Source organism: Rhamphochromis sp. 'chilingali' (genome assembly GCF_963969265.1).
Source record: "Rhamphochromis sp. 'chilingali' genome assembly, chromosome: 6".
In the NCBI taxonomy this organism is placed as follows: domain Eukaryota; kingdom Metazoa; phylum Chordata; class Actinopteri; order Cichliformes; family Cichlidae; genus Rhamphochromis; species Rhamphochromis sp. 'chilingali'.
The window spans coordinates 10844311-10865016 of record NC_137933.1 but is presented as its reverse complement, the minus strand read 5'-3'; the positions used below and the strand labels follow the sequence as shown (position 1 = coordinate 10865016).

The 20706-nt window shown below is 39.5% G+C and overlaps 1 protein-coding gene across 1 annotated transcript; it reads left to right on the top strand.

Moving 5' to 3' along the window:
- The first annotated feature begins 115 nt into the window (after positions 1-115).
- Positions 116-18604, top strand: lingo1b (leucine rich repeat and Ig domain containing 1b). The gene is made up of 2 exons (XM_080885535.1): positions 116-353; positions 15111-18604. The coding sequence occupies exons 1-2, from the start codon at positions 342-344 to the stop codon at positions 16968-16970; spliced, it is 1872 nt and encodes a 623-aa protein (XP_080741661.1). The 5' UTR covers positions 116-341; the 3' UTR covers positions 16971-18604.
- Positions 18605-20706: the final 2102 nt, after the last annotated feature.

Genomic DNA, 20706 nt, shown 5'->3' with positions numbered 1-20706 from the left:
CCAGAGCACTGCAGCTCCTCCTTCCACCTCTCTCATCAGCTGCCCCTCCCTCTTCCTCTCTGTCTCTGCTAGGTGCAGCATGTATGTGAGCGTGTGTGAGCCAGCAGAGCTGCCTGTGTGTTTACATGTCAGCCTATCAGTGCTGCCGGATTTAGCGCATCTGGAGAGGACGGAGGCATTTTCTCAAATGCCCCTCAGACAAGGGATTCACATCTCGGCATATATCCCTCTTTGCCATTTGAATCTAGCCTGTCTTGAATCCTGCATCCCTGTCTCCATGCTTTTGGAGGCATTTTGAATTTCCTTGGCAACATGGAGCTGCCTGAATTAGAATTCTCTGCATGACAGTCCTGGTAAGTACTCTGTCTCTATGGTGGGCTTTGAGCACTGAGTCATTGGATCAGATTTATTATGGTGCAGTGGTGGGGCCAGAGGATCGCCAGGGAGCAAATTAATGTCAAGAATAAAACTGTGTATCATATGCAAATGTGGCGGGGGATATAAAGAATAAGAATTTTACTCTTAGGAGAACTCCAATTGTTATTTGTGCTTTGTCATTCAGATGGATTTCATTTTGCTGTTTTTCTGTTCAATCTGGGTTTGTACTGAGGGAACACACACACATATGGTGTGTGCTTATAACATCTCACTGTTCAATATGAAGCTCAGATATCTCCCATGGTGTGTGTATATGAATGTGTAGTGCACACTGAACACATTATACTCTGAGAGTTTGGATGGATCCATAAAAAAACAAAACCCCAAATCCAACTCATATATCCTGGCTTCCTGGCTCTTTAGAGCCCAAATAAAGGTGTGAATCTGAGCAATAGAGTGTGTGTTGTGCTCTGCCAGGTTGGTTTCTTGCTGCTTCCTAGTCTGCTCATTTGCATTCGTGTTCCTTCAAATGCCAATAAACTCATCCAGACTGACACTTACACATTCTCGGCAGCAGTTTGCTGTTGGCCATTTCCAGTGGCAAAAGAGGGATCCTATGCAGGTGCTTGATTTGCCACAGGTTACATTCAGCAGATGGATGGCGGGCAGTGTTGATGGAGAGGGTGGGCGTGGGATATGTGTGTGTGTGTGTGTGTGTGTGGGGGGGGGTGACTTTGTTTGATTATTTATGCAGGTCAAATGAACGATCGCTCAGTTTTAATTTTTATTGCCTGTTATATTTGCATCTTCGTAATCATGGCTGCAACGCTTCAGCAGGCAGACAGCAATGGTATGGGTGGGTGGGGGGGGGGGGGGGGGGGGACTCTTCTTCTCTGTTCTCAACAGTGCTAACAACCTCTCCAAGCCACAGACCCCCGACAATCTCTGAGTGATGGGCTGATAGGCTCTGCTCTTCACGTCAACATTTTATGAGCTAGACAAAGCTTTTAATTGGGTCCCTGTAATCAGGTTAGAGTGGCTGATTTGACTCTCTACTTTTGAGGTTGGGGGTGGGGGTTGATATTTATGCTTGTCACTGTGTGCACGTCCGCAGCTTCAAAGTATTCAAGCCTAATTTGATGAAGTGAAATAAGCGAGGCACGTTTAGGACTGAGATGTCTGATTATAGCTGGTGAACAGCTGGGTGATTGAATCTGTCACTGCTATTGTTCACACAGTTATTCAGCAATCCACGCCACATATTGTCAGTATCAGCTTGTTTTGTTTGCCAGAGTATGTAACTCTGTGTGACTGTGCTGTGAAATACACAGATTGCGTATCATATACGTTTACATTCTATCTGTATAGCAACACTTTAGTATTGTCCTGGATTCCAGTGAAATTAACAGTGATTGACAAATTTGCACATTTCAGAACTTTTTTGTAATACCTCAGTGCCTAAATTGTGAAGCCCAGATATGAAACAGCTGTAACTGTTAACTCTGTAGGCACCTGCGTGTGTCAGACTTGCTATTCAAACCATCTGAGTAATGGCCCAGGCTTTAATGAGAGACTCAATATTTCAGCCATAAAAAAATGGTAACACGACAAACCAGTGGAAGCCAGTCGCACTGAAATAATGTGTGGTTCATTTCATATTAGATGCTAGCTAAGCATCCAAAGCAACAGTTAAAGCAGAAAACAATTAGCTGCTTCCTTCGCTTTAGGAGTCTAAAAAGATAAGGCACCAGAAAGACATTTCCAGACAGTTTCCTTACTAAGTGAAAAAAAAGCTTTTATTTACTAGGATGGTGAAAATGGAAGGACTATGACGTGACTAAGAAAACAATACGACTGCAGGCAAACCTCTTTGTAACTAAATAATAAGGATTTGATGGTTGCAAGGGATAATAATGTGACACCAATCCTCAAATCAGTAACTATTTTAAGCATTGTTTACAGTGTAGCTGCCATTAACAGGTTGTATTGATCAGATCAGTCATTTCATTTAGTTGTTCATATTAACTGTAAACTACATTCCTGTCTCTGAGCGTTAAAGGCAGCGACAGAGTACCTGACAGACGTATGCATGCATATGACTTAATAGGTGAAAAGACACATAGGCTCTGAGATGCTCGTCGCTCTATCACAGCCACAGGGAACTTGGACTTACTGAGCAGGGTACATTCAGTAGATATTTAAAATTATTGGTATGAGATCAAAAAATGTGGATAGAATTTTTGGATCTTCTTCTCAAACTTGCAATGTTACTCTGTGTATCAATACATGCACAGAATTGTTATAATTAAAACATGATGCATGCACAAAGAGGACTCTAAACTTGCTTTATGGTGACATCTCAATAAAAACACAATAAAGTGCTACCAAGAAACAATGCTTCTAAAATTCTCCAGCATTATCTGATTTACTTCTGGCAAAATAGCTGGCCGGATTCCTTTCAGGGGCGATGTTTTAGTGCGTGAATGAAGCACTACCACACTGGTCATGCAGAAGGGTGGATAGAGTAGATGGTGGAATCCAACACCTTGACTCCAGGGACCACGGTTTTGATTAGTTTTAGCCAACAAAGGCACTTTGGTTGCAGTGAAGTCAGAGGCAAACAAGCCAAAATAATCATTTAGACCTACAAGTTGGCATATTTTATTGGTAATATGTATAAATGTTTTCAGGGGAACATGTTACTGATCTGCAGCACCTCCTTAAAATTATGATCTCATACAAGTACACAGCTTCAAGGGAGAGATATCTTATGTTTGTTTGCGATCCACAACAAATACATGTGTAATGAGCATATTTTCTTCTTTTCCGACTATTTCTCCTTCCCAGGCAGCTACTGATATATTAGATTGGGCAGTACTGGCTACCCTTACAACCCCTAAAATTGCCTTAATAAAGACAAGAGCAGCACACATGCTACAATCTGCTCCATTCCAAACAAAATATAACCCAATAAGCACAATCAAAGAGACTCTGCTTTTTCACACTGCTTTGTTCCACGTTACCACATGTTTAATAATCTGCGATGTAGTCATGTGTATATAATCCTGAAAACAGCTATTTTTCTGACAGTAAGATCAAGAGCAGATCATCAAAGCTAAGCTGTTTGTTGTGTAGTGAATTTACAGTTTTCCCCATTTCAAATAAAATACTAAAGAAGCTGAGAAAACATATGTAGGATAAAGTTACAATTAAGCTATATTTGCAAGCACATTCAAAAGGGACCATTATGATTAAGTGAATGCCACAAATGGCCTCACACTTCGTGAATGGTTACATTTTTATTTAAAGCCTCTGTATGGTCACTGATGCCTCATTTCTTTCTGATCTTTGATACTGGGTTCAAACGAAAGCCTGTTTCACTACAGCTAAAATCAGGGCACTCCTCCACATAACAGTTCATTTGTGATGTCCCAGAAAACAGCCAGAAAACATCTAGGGTGTTACTATTAAAACATTTTCTAAAGCAAGATCCGTGGTGAATGAAGATGCTGCTGCATAATGAGCACCATCAGCTACACTGAAAACGAAATTGCAGAAGTGATTGGGGTGAAGACTGTCAGACTACGTGTTTATACAGTGTCTGCTGGATGGAGAGGTGACAGACAAAGGCAGATCTCTCACAGGATAGTCAAATTTGCGTTCTACAAATATATTCAGAAGGTCACAGTTCTGCTGCTCTGCAGCAGCCTTCTTCATTTAAATTTGATAATAACAGCTTTATGCAAAATATGAGCCAGTCAGGGGCCAGTAGGATGGAGAACGGAGGTTGTTTCATCTTCTTGCATATTGGCAGCCTCAAGCCCAAGTATAACATGGCTTACAACGATATGAAGTCGGAATTAATGGAATTGATCACAGAGAAAATCAGTTGTCTTTTTTCCTACATTGTAAACAGGACAGTGGATTACTGATCTATATTTCTGTAATCTTAGAATTGTAAGGACTAGGGCAGTGAACAGATAAGCCTCTGGAATCTTAAGGCACTCTAACTTCATATTTGTACTGTATCCACTTGCCCAAGTGATTTTGTGAGAAAATCTCTCAAAATCTCTCATTGTGCCTTCTATGATGGCCTATAAGAGGCTTGTCTGCTGTAAAATGCCTTTAGCATGGCACCTAGCCCTTTCTTTTCAGTTTCATCCCAAACATCTTATATTCCCAAATGGTGGGTAGGGGATAAAGGTTTGTGTAATTTCGAGCTCATGCTACTTGACTTTCAGGATGAATGGGTGTTAATGAAGAAAGAACCTCTTTTGTAGTACTACTGTTAGACTGCCGCTGAACCAAGAAACCCATCTGCATGGCAATACCATGTAATAGGTTAAGTATATTGTAGATTTCTTTCCTGGAAAGGATCTTTTTTTAAAGTCAGCCTTCGCTGTGGATCTCGCTGATTTTGCTATTAAGCCAGAAAAAGTCAAACAAGATGTGATTAGCTCTTAACGTTATTAAATAATCAGTTGTGAGACCAAAAATGAAATTAGCAATTAAAATAATGTGATAAAAAATATAAGGAAAATGTCTTTAAGTAGCAAATTAAATCTCTCTTAAATGACATTTTCCATATTAGCACAAAATCAAATGACACTGTAAAATGAGAACGAACAGCGCTGTATGCAGCTTTCATTCTCTTTCAGTTAATTGTATTGGTTCATCAGCCTGTCTGCCTGTGTCCCTCTGGCTCTCACTGGCCTGCCCATAAAGCTGTAGGCAGCTGTTCACAGCTCTAAAGCTTCTAGCACAGAAGTTCCCACACACTGATTTTAAGGTACCTGACCAGAGTATCATTTGGAGAGTAGAGTGCTAGGTAAAGCCAGTCAGACATATAGGTACCCAAAGACACTTATTAAAAAAGGGCAAGCCAACTCCAGAATGAAGGTACGTAATGGACCATTTAGAAGTAAAGAATCCAGATGCATACAGAATGAGTAAGTAACCATGGGTCAGCCTTGGGCAATGTGGTATTGGCTCACATTACTCATAGGAACACCAAAGTACTTGAAGGCTCTTGAGCTATGACTTTTTGTTTTCAAGTCTACTTTCTGAATCCAATGGCTGCTTCAGACAGCAGCTGTATTTATAACTGACCGTAAACTAGCAATTCTGCAAAACAGTTTTTTTGTTTTGTTTTGTTTTGTTTTTCCAACAAAGCAAAATTCAAATCAACCCCTCTAGCAATTGCAGTGTTGGAAGTTAATATATTACATTTCCGCCTGTTCTCATGGATATGGAGAAATGAGCTGTTACGTTTTTTGGTGTGCATGATTTTGTAAACAATCCATTTCAAAAGGAAACATTTCGCGACAGGACCATCAACACAGCATCATGAGTCAACATGCCAACCAAAAATACAAAGTTTTACAAAATGTGACAATTGCTGTATTTTAAGCCCTATTTTATTCTAAAACTAACCAAATGGTAATTTTTGATGTCTAACACTAACAACATGTGAAATGTTTGATTTGAACTTGGATTGTCTAAAGTCAAGAAAACTTGCTCCTCTATCATCAGCCTTCAGCATGCAAATCCATATTTTTTCTTGTCTTGTAATCAGTACACACTGCATGACGGTGGACTCATGAAAAATCATTTTTAAGGACACAATATAATGTAGGAAAATCAATAGATTAAAGGAACTCACAAACTGCTGTGAGACTAGGGTGTACAATAACAGTTGATTACAATTCTGTGTATTTATGATTGCCATCCCGATCTCATGTTTTATGTCTTTAATCAGCTATTTCAAATGAAATTCTAAATCTATATCATGTGTTTCAGCCAAGTCATTTTTTCCATAACCGATCATGACCCAGTTATTTTTAGTTTTCCTATAAACAGCCCTGCTCCCTTCTTGTACACACTCTAGTGTAGGAGTTTAACATTTTGGGAAATGTCTAATGGTAATATTTAAAAGCAAAGTCTGACACCACTGTTGCAATATCAGTCAGATTAATGCAAACCTTGAGGTTAACAGAAACCAAGACAGTAAAATTTAAGCTTTTATTCACACATACCTCAAATAAAAGTCATGCTTGAATAAAAGCATGAAAAAAAGCTTTTATTCAAGCATGACTGACACCCACATGTTTCAGCAGGAGTCTTCTTCAGGGTGTGACATGTAGGTGGAGGTTCAGAACTGAGCGCTTTAGATTTCCCTTTTTGCACATACCTCCAAGCCTGGACTCCAAACAGTAGCTCCTAAATGAAAATAAACAGAACTGAACTCTAATCATTAGTGCTTGTTACACTGTGATGTGTCAAAATGTGGTGTGTGGGGGGCTCAATTCATGTAATTTCATGGGTTCAAATCGGCATTAAGCCGAAAGTGGTTTTATATAAAAATTACCTGACTTGATTCATTATCAAGAAAATACTGGTACCAGTAGACAAAATAGTCTTTATCCGTGGGTGTTTAGCATAAAGAAAGGGTCCACTGAATAGGGTTCACTAAGATCAAAAGTGATAAGGTTAGTCTCGTCCACTGACCACACAGGAGATGACAGAGGCCTTATAGATGATTACTTCCAGACCTGCAGTGTAGTGGATGAACATTTGCAACAATGCAATTTATGCAAACTTGCTGCTGGCCATAACCCTTGGGGTGCCTTTGAGCATAGTGGTGGTCCTGATGAGGTGCTTCAAGGGGCATCCCTTGAAGCAGTAAAGCATACATGATCAAAAGCACCACGCATCAAAGTGAGCACTGTTAAAAGACTGCATGAATTATTGGTTTATTGTGCTGCAAATGGAAAGGTAAATGTTTGCTTTTAGTTTTAGGCTCTCATACTATGTCTGATTTGAGCCAAGTGATGACACAAACAGGATTTAGAAGTGCGCATGTATTAAATATATATTTATTGGCTTGCGACCACCACTACAAGCCACGGTCTGGATAAATTCTGTGTTGGTCAGAGTGTAGTAAAGGTACCCCACAATAGACAGAGTTGGATGGAAAGCCTAGACATCGTTATTTTCTGTTCTATTAGGCACAGTTGCCGGTAGAGAACATGCTGCTGTGATCGCTTTATGTCCCTTGCCATCTTTAAGGCCATTAATCTATAGTGTCACCTGTCAAACTGAAAATTACGGTATTCGTCATGAATGCTTAAGTGTCAGTCCCTGCTCGAATTTGCTGGAGAAACACATTTAGGTTTTAGACTAGTATCAAGGACCCAGAATATCCAAAATTCCACGAAAGTACTCCACGAAACCAGTTGGCTGAGAAAAAGTTCCAGGTGTTACTGTCATGGATTTTGCAGTTGTTTGAGTTCTTATTACTTGTTATGATGGATTATGGGGTAGATCTGGAGTGTAGGTCCCTTTGGAACTTTAAAGTATCACTGCAAGGACTTTTTGTCTCGGGTTTAGCAAGCCGTGGGTGATTTACTGTGCATTACAAAGACATAAAATTGGCTCAGGTTAATACATACTCTAAATACACTTTACTTTTTGCATGAACCGTTGCCTGGAAAAGTTTTGTGCATTTTGATGTCATGCTCAGTGATCACTTTAATTACCTAAACTCCTCCTGGGACAGTCTTTTACCAAAATTTAGCACAGGGGTGAACGTCTTCATTGAAGCAACTTCCGAGGCAAAAATGCCTTTCTGCATGAAAATCTGAGACTGAGAGTACACTTCTGTCAAATATAGAAAGCTCGAGTTTGCTGACCTAGGTGTGTTTCTGCATGTCAACAAGGGTAGTTCCCATGCACTGAACTATTTTGTCGTTCTTTAAGCATTTTTTCCTGCCATGGTGGATAATCAGGCTATGCAGTTTCTTTTTAGGTTTGCAGGGAGTGTTACCTTTGACTTTCTGTGGGGGATTTGTTTTCACAGGATATCTCGTATCTGACTCCTTCTGGAGGATGCTGATTATTTGGCAACATTTACTCTAAAATACTTTTGAGATGTTTATGCTCACCCAGCAAGTATTTCTTCTAATATTATTGCTGGTCAATGAATATCATGTCAGGCTCAGTGCTATCAGCGTATGCTTCCATTTAAACATTCCCATGCTAATCATGAATCACTGAACTTTGGGCTATGTGTAAACTGATTAATTACAATTAATTGTAATTCATTTTGATTTTGTTATTCAATTAATGACAGAAGAACCTTTGGTCTCGATAATTAAAGTATGCGACAGAACACAGAAGGTATCACAAACTGAACTGCAGGTGAAGTTCACAATCGTAAAATACGTCTCTGGATAGTCTAAAAGACATGTCTGCTTTTATCTCCCACAAACACTTCACTTCCACGTAGCCCATAAGCTTATCTTATTTATTTGATTTTTGGTGTCTAAATGTTTGCTTTCAATTTATTGTCAGTTGAACACAAACGCGCCAGTGGAGGCAATCTTTATTTCTTAATCCTATGTGTTTATTTTATTGCTTCTGAGCTGTAGCTTTTTCCTTTTATTCTTGCTGTTCTTTAAACAATTGCAGAATAGCAAAAGTTGTTTGGGATATGTTTGCCACTAAACAAGTTATATATAAAAAGGATGCTAATAAGCAGATTGTTCACAGCAGTAATAAGCAGAATCAAAGCTACAGGTCACCCAACAGTAAAACACTGTTAAGAACACGCACTGAAAAATGAGAGCTGAACAAGATAAATTATGTTTAATTTTAAAATAAACAAAAGTCTTTATTTGGCTTAACTAAATACAGTTTTACATGAGTATGGTTTGAATAAAAGTATATCAAACTTTCACAGAAGAGGACATTAACTCTAATTTAATCACAGTTTCAAACACTTCTACAAAAATGGATCAATAAACAGCACTTCTCTGCTATGTTGAAAATATAGACACGTCATCCGTGTCCATAATGCAGGTGCATCAATAAGTGCAAAAAGCAAAATCATCTATTATATTAAGGAATATAGTCTACAAACTCAAGCTGGTGATTCAAGATGGCAGAAAAAAAAGAAAGAAACTCGAGCAGTCCAAGACTGCAAACAGATCTTTCTTATAAGCGTATCCTTATGGATAAGTTAAGATAGCAGCGAGCTAGAGATAGCTAACCACCACCAAACCTGCATCCAGGTTAGTTAGAGATATTTTGTTGAGAATATACATACACAGACACACACACTCAGAGCCACTATCCAGGATGAAACGACAAAAATCCATGAGTACATCAGTAAGATGGCAACAACTGATCATGTGCTTAGTATCTCAGGCAGCAGAAACCTGAGAAAGAAGAGGAGCAAAAAGAGGAACCATCATGCAAGGAGAGGCCCCTACACAGCATGTACCAGTGGCAGATAGAAGAAGTGGCTGTTGTTAAAAATCCTACCAATAACACTGTCAGTCTGCCCCAGGGCAGCTGTGGCTACAACTGTAGCCTCCACCAGTGTGTGAATGTGAGAGTGACTGAATAGTGGAATTGTAAAGCGCTTTGAGGGCCCCGAAAAGCACTATATAAATGCAATCCATTATTATTATCATTATTATTAATAATACCAAAGTTAAAATGAAAGACATCAGAGAGGCACCGATTATGCATCCCAATATGGCAAAATGTCTCTCTAAAATGTGAAATGTACACAAATGCAGAAGTTGCAGTAAGCTGAAGTAACAACTGAGGGAGATATTTTATTTCAAGCCAACATAAGATATTTTGGGATAGCGTTTGAACAGACATTACTAACACATTTACATGTATATACATATTAGCCAACCAGCTTAATCGTTTCTGGCGATTAAGGACACTGGAATGTACTGTCTTTGTGGCTGTAAATATATTATCTCCCCCGATATCATATTCTGCATTCGTGTCCGTTTCACATTTTTAAGAGGCAAACTGTGAAATGGACATGGTGGACTGGCATGTCCATTACATAGTTTGCCGTGATACTGGGACAGAAGCATCATGGAAGCACAGAAACAAGCTCTAGGCACAAGAACGATAGCGGCTGTGGTCTACCACACCAACCTAATCTCAGGTGTAGGCTGTGCAAAAATGATCCTGAGACTATCCAGCATAAAACAGCAGGGTTTAAGGTGCTAGCAGGCCGGGCATAGATGGAACACCATGACCAAGTGGTTGGCATAGTATACAGGAAGATCTGTGCCGAGTATGCCCTGGAAGTCCTAGGCCTCCTAGGGTGGTTGAGCATGATCGAGCTAAGAGTTTGTGGGACTTCCAAATAGAGACAAACTGACCGGACATAGTAGTGCTGAACAAGCAGAGGAAGAAGGCTGTAGTGATAGATGCAGCTCCAGAAGAGTGCAGTCCTAGGAACAGCAAAGACACTCCACAGGATCCTCAAGCTCTCGTTGAAGACCCAAGCTTATATACTTAAGGATTAGAAACATGGAAACAAACTAGCAAATCTAGCCAAATACATTGATGCTACAACTGACAGTATTTTACCCACCTCTAAAGAAGAAAAAAAGTAGAACAGGTTTAATAACCGTTCTATTTAAAACACTGAAGCATCCTTTCAATGTAAATACTACAACAGACCTTCTAACATTATGCCACACAATAGGTACTTAACAATAACTAAAAACAGCTAAAGGGCATGTATGCACTGATGCATATAGGTCATTTGTCTGTATGCTACTTGGAGACATTCAGTGACCCATTAGCAGTGCACACATTTCTCTCAGTTTTCCCTATATCAAACCACACAGCACCACAAGAGAGGAGATGCAGCGATTCAAGGCAACAAGAGACTAATGGTGAGCCCAGACATGCTTTTGAGAGAAGACTGTGACAGGGTGAGAGGTCCGCAGAGAAAAATGCAAGCAGTCATAAAAGGGCAGAAGAGAAAAGGCTTGTCCACTCATATTCTCCTCCTACACAATGCTTTCAAAAAAAGAATGGAAATAATCAGGGTCACGACAAAGTGTATGTGAAATAGTAGATCAAGCGATAAAATTCTCTCAAAGGAGAGAGCATTTTTTTAAAGCTCACGCTAACATGTAAAGACTATAAACTACAAACAAGGATTGCAGATGAGAGTTTATTTCCCAGCTTTTGTTTCCAGAGTTCCAGCTCAAGGTCAAAACGAGGTGGTGATACAGTGAGTAGATATGGACTGTAAGGCCAGATTACACAGATAGTACCCTTGCCCTTACTACACGCTGAATCATAAATTATGCATGATACTCTGGTTAAAAAGTAAGAAAAAAAAAACACGGCTGCATTCAAGCTTGCTTGTTTTCGATCAGCAGCGACATCGGCATACCTCATCTTCATTCATATTCTCGACAAGATTAAACTCATATTTGGAGCCAAACAGATAATCGCGTTATGTCTTGATAATATTTCACTACAATCTGAGGTTTAGAAATTGACACAGTGGATCAAAGTTAAACATGTGCTTACATTATAAATGGGATTTGGGGGTTTAAATGCAGTGCACTGTAGCTTGTCCATATTAAAACATATTTTGCCAACGTTTTGTAAGAGGCTACGTGCAGTCAATTTGTAAATGCAAGTAATAAGTGTCCATTCTGTCTAGAGATTAACCTATTTTCATTTCATTTATTTATTTATTACTTACAGCTGTTACCAATATCAGTTTTTAGTAATTAAGACTAATAACTGATGTTTTTGCTGCAAAATATTACAGTCTTGTCAAAATGTTGAATAACAGAAAGCCCAAATTAATTCATTTTGACTTTATAGCAGAAACGAGACTAATAATGATTACTTCAGCTGGATATGTGCATGCTGTGCTAACCTGAAGAAGTGTCACTTTCAGCAAATTGCCACTCCTTATGTCCTTTTGTCTGTGCTTTTCTATGTTTTCTTCAAATATTTAGTCAGTTTATCAGCGATTTTAGCTGTGAATGATCATGTATGTTTAAAGCTTGCAAAATTCACATGATGGAACATGTAATGGAAGCGGTTATGTTAATTGATTTGTTCCGTGTCTCTTCCTAAATGACTAAACTATGGCAGAAGAAACGTGAGACTTCCAGTATAGAAGGCTTATCTCTTCTTATCTAGTGGAAACATTTGTTTTTCTTCTTGATCATTTACTGTTCTGACGCTTGTATTGCTCATTAACCACCATGTTTTAAAACAGCGGTCCCCAACCGTTTTTGCCCTACGGGCTGGTTTATGTCTGACAATATTTTCACGGACCAGCCTTTAAGGTGTCGCAGATAAATACAACAAAATAAAATCAGTACTGGTACCAAAATAAGGAAGATTTATTCATAACACATGGGAAGAGACCAAGGGAAACTGAGTTGACGATAAAAGATAATAATGATAAAAACTGATAAAAACCCTGACAACCATAACTTTCACACCCGAGCCTTAACTCTCATGGCCCGGTACCAAACGACTCATGGAGCCGGGCGATCGTGGCTCAAGAGTTGGGAGTTCGCTTGTAATCGTAAGGTTGCTGGTTCGAGCCCCGGCTTGGACAGTCTCGGTCGTTGTGTCCTTGGGCAAGACACTTCATCCGTTGCCTACTGGTGGTGGTCAGAGGGCCCGGTGACGCCAGTGTCTGGCAGCTTCGCCTCTGTCAGTGCGCCCCAGGGTGGCTGTGGCTACAATGTAGCTTGCCATCACCAGTGTGTGAATGGGTGGATGACTGGTTGTGTATGGAGCTTTGGGACTAGTAAAGCGCTATACAAATACAGGCCATTTACCATTTACAGGTCTGTGGCCCGGGGGTTGGGGACCGCTGTTTTAAACTAATTGTTGCACTGTTTTTGGCTAATAATTCTAGAAAAGCATGTTTATTTAAGGGATATCTTGTGCTAGCGTAGCAGCTAGCATAAGCATAGCATATAATATTCCATTATCTGCTTGTGTAGCCCACAAAAATAACAGAATTCCAGTGTGTTGTGCTTCTTGTTCAGTTTGTTTTAGATACCACCTAGAAAAAAACACACAAAAATAATACCACTCTTCATTCAATACTGCAACAACTCAAGTCTAAAAGCACAGATAACATCGTGCATATCTTTGTCATATCAGTGATCAAAATAACAGTATTTGATGCCCTGAGATGAGAATGCACTGCTATACCTGACATCTGCATCGCTATACTTGATGGCTACGTACATTTGTGAAGCCTACCTTCACTCGCTCTAGTCTGTGCTCTTTGCCCTTAGCCATCTGTAATGAAAGGCTATTATTTGGGATTCGTAACCAATCAAACAGAACACAGAGTGGTGACTGCAGAAAGAGGCGACTGCACGAAAGCCACTTTAAACGAATTCACTTTATCAAGAATAGTTTTTTAACAGCATAATAGTGGGAAAAAAATATGAATATCAGATCTGATAATTGGATGACCTCTATTTCTGACAGCATGTTTTTTCCCTCTTTTTTTTCTTTCTTTTTTTACAAATCCCCATACATGCTGGACTGGCGCCCATAGCGTCTGACATAAGCAGCCAGCAGAATGAACAATTCTGGAGGAAGTGAAAATGGAGGCTGCAATTATTTTCCCATTGGAACTACTCAGACCACAATCCAAGCCGCCTCAGATCCATGATTTTAATTAAATAAGAGGTGCAATTTGTATTGCTACGCTGAAAAAAGAGCTTCAATAAAAAGTTGAATTTTTTTTTTTTTTTTAAACTGTTACTGCCTGTTAAGCTAGTCGGGCAGGTCCCAAAATTCACTGCACAGAAAATCTGAAGCATTTTCATATTACATTGTTCTGTAGTAAGAACAGGATCTGGAACACTTATTCATCTTCCACATCTTATGACAACATGATGAATATTAAGACACAGACTATTAACCTCTCATAATGAACTATCATACTTTTGAGAAGGAAAAAACCTCACAAAGATATTTCTCTTTAATCATTTGATAATCATGTGAAATTTTATTTCCTACTTCAAATGTATTAGAGTATACTACTACTTTAGGCACTTAGATGCTTTTTCTTCCCCATTCAAATATAAGGGATTAATTATCAACCAAAACAGAGGTGAGGCCACCAATGAAATGAAATGACAAAATCACTTTGAATGAGGCTCTTTGAAGATTGTATCCCACAGATAGAGCTGTGACTTAAATTGTGTGATTGATGTGAGAAGTAGAGCTTGAAAGTTTTACCAAGTTAAAGTGCCCCTGAGTCAAAATCAAATAAGGGTTTAAAGTCCTCTGACAATCCTCCTCTCTCTATCTATCACCACTTGGCAGCAATCTCTGTTTTATATCACTTCAAGGTCAACAGCTTAGCAACAGCATGGGATGTTTGGGGGAGCCATTTAAAGATGTACCACAGCATTTTTGTCTGATTTAAAAAAAAATGTGTCTATGTGGAGAGACAACGTGTCACTAATATTTGCAGTAATTGTCTTCGGCGCACTCTGAAGACAGAAGCACAGCAGGATTGTTACACTGTGTGACCAAGCCCTTTTATTGATTGGATAATTCCATTACTTGTGAGGAAAGTCACTATAATGAAATTATACGCAAGGAAAAGGGGGTAGGCGGCTTATATCTTTGTGAAGCTGTGCAGATAAAATCATACAAGTGAAACTGTGATTTCCACTGACTTTGCAAAAAGGAGACAAAATATGCCCCACATAGTGTGAATGGGATTTCAACACTTCCTTTTCTATATAGGAAAACATTTCAGTGTTACTGTGCTTTCTTTATTTTTAATGAAAAGTTGATAATTACTATAAGACAAATGTAAACTTATGCAAATACACATACCTTTTAATTCCTAAAATCCATTCCCCCCCCCCCCCCCTCCCATGTTTCTACAGGTAAGCAGTAGGATGGTGTTTGGAGAGGCAGGAGGGCACAGCTACTTGGTGGCGTGCTGGCAGCCCATCCTGTTCCTGATGCTGGGCACCGTCCTTTCTGGCTCCACCACTGGTTGCCCTTCCAGATGTGACTGCAACGCTCAGGAGCGTTCAGTCGTGTGCCATCGACGGAGACTAGCAAGTCTTCCTGAGGGCATCCCCACTGAAACAAAGCTGTTAGACCTCAGCAAGAACCGCCTGAAGACCCTGGGGCCTGAGGAGTTCATTAATTATCCTCAGCTGGAGGAACTGCAACTTAACGAAAACGCAATTTCTTCTATTGAGCCTGGGGCTTTTGGCAACCTCATGAACCTTCGGACGCTCGGTTTGCGCAACAATGAGCTAAAGCTTATTCAGCTTGGGGTGTTCACAGGCCTGAACAACCTCACCCAGCTGGATATAAGTGAGAACAAAATTGTCATTCTGCTCGATTATATGTTCCAGGAGTTGTACAACCTGAGGGCTTTGGAAGTTGGTGACAATGACCTGGTTTTTATCTCACCCCGATCATTTCACGGACTCAGCAACCTTGAAAGTCTCAATATTGAGGGATACAATCTGGCCTCAGTGCCCACTGATGCCCTTAGCCATTTGCATAACCTGTTGTCACTTCGATTACGCTATCTCAACGTCACTGTCATAAGGGATTACTCCTTTAAGAGGCTATATCGACTAAGAGTACTGGAGATATCTCACATGCCTTCTCTGGATACCATGACCCCAAAATGCTTGTTCGGACTCAATCTCACTTCACTATCCATCACAAATTGTAATCTTACCGTCATCCCCTACCAAGCTATCAGTCACCTGAGATATCTTCGTTTTCTCAATCTGTCTTTCAATCCCATTCGCACTGTGGAAGGGAACCAGCTGTTCAATCTACAGAAGCTCCAGGCTTTTCATTTGGCTGGTGGAAAATTAGTTGCCATTGAGCCCTACTCCTTCAAAGGCCTCAACCACCTCCGTGTACTCAATGTATCCAGCAATGCCTTGAGCACTCTGGAGGAGTCTGTTTTTCACTCAGTTGGAAACCTGGAGACACTGGCATTGTATGACAACCCACTGGCCTGCGACTGTCGTTTGCTCTGGGTCTTCCGTCGGCGATGGAGGCTAAACTTCAACAGGCAACAGCCCATGTGTGCTTCACCAGAGGTTGTGCAAGGAAAAGAGTTTAAGGATTTTCCAGACATACTCCCTCCTGACTACTTCAACTGCAAAAAATCAAAGATCGAGGATTACAAGGTTCAAGAAAGCCACGTAGACGAAGGAACTACAGTTAATTTTGCTTGCCAGGCCGAGGGTGATCCAGTTCCTGTGATAATGTGGCTGTCCCCGAAAAAGGAATACATCACTACCAAAACGATGAGGTCAAGACTTTCTGTCTCTAATGACGGTACTTTGGAGGTGCGTTACGCCCAAATCCAGGACAATGGCACTTATACGTGCATTGCAAGCAATGCGGCAGGCAACGACACCAAAGCTGCTCACCTTTTTGTGCATAGCTACTCCCCGAATTGGCCCCACCAACCAAACAAGACATTTGCCTTCATTTCCAACCAGCCTAGTGATGAAGGTGCTAATGTGACCCGGGCCACAGTTCCATTTCCATTTGATGTAAAGACACTTATTATTGCAACCACCATGGGATTTATCTCTTTCCTTGGAGTGGTCCTCTTCTGTCTTGTAATATTGTTCCTCTGGAGTAGAGGGAAAGACAATACAAAGTCAAGTATAGAGGCTGAATATGTGCCACGTAAAGAGGAAACAGAGGAGGCCAGCCCAACTGAGGCACCGGTGCAGTTCAACATGAAAATCATGTGAACCTCAAAAGGACATCATGTAAGCTTACAAACTGCAGTCGAGATGCATACTATACTTGCTTCAAATATGTACTCTCTTTATGAGTGATAGAAATTGCACAGCAGAAACGCATCTTGACTATATACCCTAGACTTTTTTCTTTTTTTTTACTTCAGGGACTGAATCTTTCAAAACAAAATACGTGTTGAATTTGAAATATTCTAATTTCTGTAAATTTGTATTGGCAATACGCAATCAGTATGTTAACATGCACTCATTAATTTTGTGTGTCTAACAAAATTGAGGCAATATTTTAAACAAAGCACATGGACTACAGTTTACAAGATAGAGGGATTACTATCTGGAAGGATTGGGAGATTAGCCTGCAGGTCCTTCTATCAGCAGAAAAAGGACTTGTTGTTAGCATCTTGCTCCTGTTTGTTGATTTCTGCTTTCATGGATAAACAAAGCACAGTAACCCATTATTAGAGCCCAGGTTCTCCTTCTTACAGGGCAAAGTTGAAAGCTGCTTCCTTTTGTCCCATCACTAGCAGCTGACAAGTAAGACGTGGATATTTTTAATTTTAGAGATCCAGAAAAAACAGAAGAAAGTGAGAATAGTTAACACTGCTAAATTTGACAGATAAAGAAGCAAGTCATTTTTACACACAGTAAGTATTAAAAAAATCAGAAGGTCATATCAGGACAAAGACGTTGTAGTTTTACCAGAAAGCACATTTTTATATCCTGTTTCTGTGAAATTTAAACATCATTAAGAATCAGTTGGCAGGTTAGAGACAGAGGAAGTAAGTGTTCTTCACCACCTGCTGTGTGTCAGTGAGCTGTGGCCTTTTAACTATTTTCCAAAATCATTAATTTGTGTTTTGAAGTTTTCCCTGTGTTCTCTGCTATGTTTTTCCTTTTAGAAGCCACGTCTAAACACTTCAAATGCTAGGCTGCGTCGCAATGAATTGTCACAGACAAGTCATTTTTGTGAACTGGCTCATTTTTACTGTGTCAGAAAGTTTCAATACCTGGTGTGTTTCCTTTACCAGGTGATGGTCAAATTAGAAGTGTGCATGTTAACACACTGAATAAGAAAAATAAGCCACAGTTTGTGCTCCTTTCAGCCAATAAAAGGAAGTTTGTCATTAAATGTATTGACTTGTTGCGGTATACATATTTTTTCCTGTATTTTATTCTTCCTTGTACATTACGCTATGGCACAATATGAATGCTTTTGATGGCTGGGTTTTGAACATATTAAAATCTAAAGAGCAGATTAAATAACCAGTTTTTAATTTAACTAAACTGAAAAAGAAGGGTATTTGACGACTGTCTTCACATTACTCTAATAACAATTTATCATCAAATGTTAAAAAGTTTATTGGTTTACATATTTGGCAGCTTAAGAGTCATGAACATTTGATCCAAGTCCTGAGATTTTATTGTCACCTTAGATATGAAAAGCGGTGGCATTATTAATTTGTTGCCTTAAGTACCCATTTTCCAGCATGCAGCTGAACAATATTCAGTATTTTGGTACAAAATGGAGCTTTGTGCCTCATAAGGATTTTACATTGTCTAATTACGTTCACAGTTGACGTCTGCTCTGAAGATAATGTGTTCATTAACTCTTAATATACTTGACTGAACAGATGGACAGATGGAAATTCTATTAAAATAAAGAACATTTTATACTATGGAGTGTTTATTTTATCCTCATGTACTATGAATGAATTCAAATGAGTTATATCCTATGCTACAAACAATCTTTACAGAGTCTCTGTAGGAGGCACACAGTAGAGCACTTTTAGATAACAGAATACAACTTCATTTTTAGGTGTTTGATGTTGGTGGGTGCCAAAAGCCCATAAAATCTTACAGTGCATTAAGAACTAGTGCCATATCATGGCCTATAAATTTCTAGTTTTCACAGACATGGTATATGTAATTGTGCACTGCTAATTAAAAGGCATGCCACAGCAAGATCATGTTTAAAATGGGATACCCTATTAAACCATGGTATTCAATTTCTGTCATCCCAGCTCACTCTCTTCAAGCAGACTTTTGCCTTTTTGAACTTCATGCTAAGGTTTACTGTTAGCATGACTATGCGGCAAAGTTCCAAGTCATACGATGCACAGCTACACGAAGCGCACTGAAGAAGTTTACTTTGATCAAAAGTCGCAGTTCTAAATGTTAAGCCGGTCATATTTTTTTCTTTGCATAAGCAGTCATGAGCAATTTTTGATGATTGATAGTCATCACAACAGATGCCCAAAACAGAAATTTATATGAGTGTCAGTTTGACAGAACAATAAAAAACTCAAAACCTGAAAACATCAAGTTTTGTCCGATCTGATCAAAATGACAACCACTTCAAAGTCCACGAGCATCTTTTGTTTGCTTGTGGAGGGGTTAGTAAAAAAATACAGTGGTTTAAATTGATAATGACATGAAATAAAAATTCCACTCATGTGATGCATCTTCAAAAATTTAAAGAGGGTATGTGCTTTATTCATTTATGATCATAATGATATCCAGGCAGATGGAAAAAGTTCAGACAAAGGTGCTAAAGGTTACTGAGTAGAGTGATATTTTCTGAAGAACTGAGAGTGGTAACAAACTGAACTCTAACTTTCATGGTTAAAAAATACAGATTACGCTTTGCCTTTGTAATGCTGATGAGGATAAAGAAGACTAAGGTTAAAATGAGGCTTTGGCAACACAACCATCAGCCCTGCTTGTTCCCTGTAGTGGCAGTGCTTTCCTTTTATGACATCTATGCATGTCACTGCAGCAGTTCCAGGGCAGTCGGGATTAAAATACTTAATAAGAAAGCATCTCAATAACTTCTCCTTCCATTACCACTTCTGTAAGGAGGGATTACGCTTGAAATAAAAGTGCAGCATTTCCTGAAGGCGCATATTTAAGATGATAATTCTTGTTGATAATCGTTGCCATTCGCACAGCAGTGCATATCATTAATGGGAACGTTACAGTGCTTTAAAAGCTTGTTATGAGATAAAAAATGAACATATATTTTTATGCTGCATCTGTGCAACAGATAATAAGCATTTGACTTGCTTCACGAAACTCAGCAATACCTGTTCGCTATAAGGCAGCAATACTCATAAAAGCAGAAAGGAATTTCAAGGACGCACAAAGCATCCCAAGATACAATAGCTTTGTTGAATTCCTCTTGATCTCAGCAGAACCCCCCCCCCCTCCCCCCCCCCCCCCCAAAAAAAAACCTCACTGTTCAACACCAGTTTAAAATAGTGTGTCTGTGATGGAGCCCATTTTCTTCATTTCTGATGGGCTGACACCAAAATTGGCCATCTACTATGATTGATGAAGATTTTATTCCACTTTCACAGTCTATTGCAGCTGCACTAGGAACATGACAGCTACTGGAAGCTGTCCAGTAGCTGGTTTGAAAGAGCGTTTAAAGGACAGAATTTTATTTATACCTCAATTTCAAGCAAGAGAAACTTGCAGGCCCGACTTTATAGAATTACAACTCCACTGTGGCTTATAAAGAGACAAGTAGTAAACAGGCAGACATTGCTGGACCAAGTAATCACTGAAACTTAAAATCGACTCACAAATTGTGGAGAAGCAGAGAAAAATGGATGATATGGCTGAGTAAACTGTGAATGAATGATTTAAAGAAAACAGTATTAGGGATGCACCAATCCAGTTCACTACACAAAGTTTTTCCAGTACTGACTGAAATAGCTGCAGCAGGTGG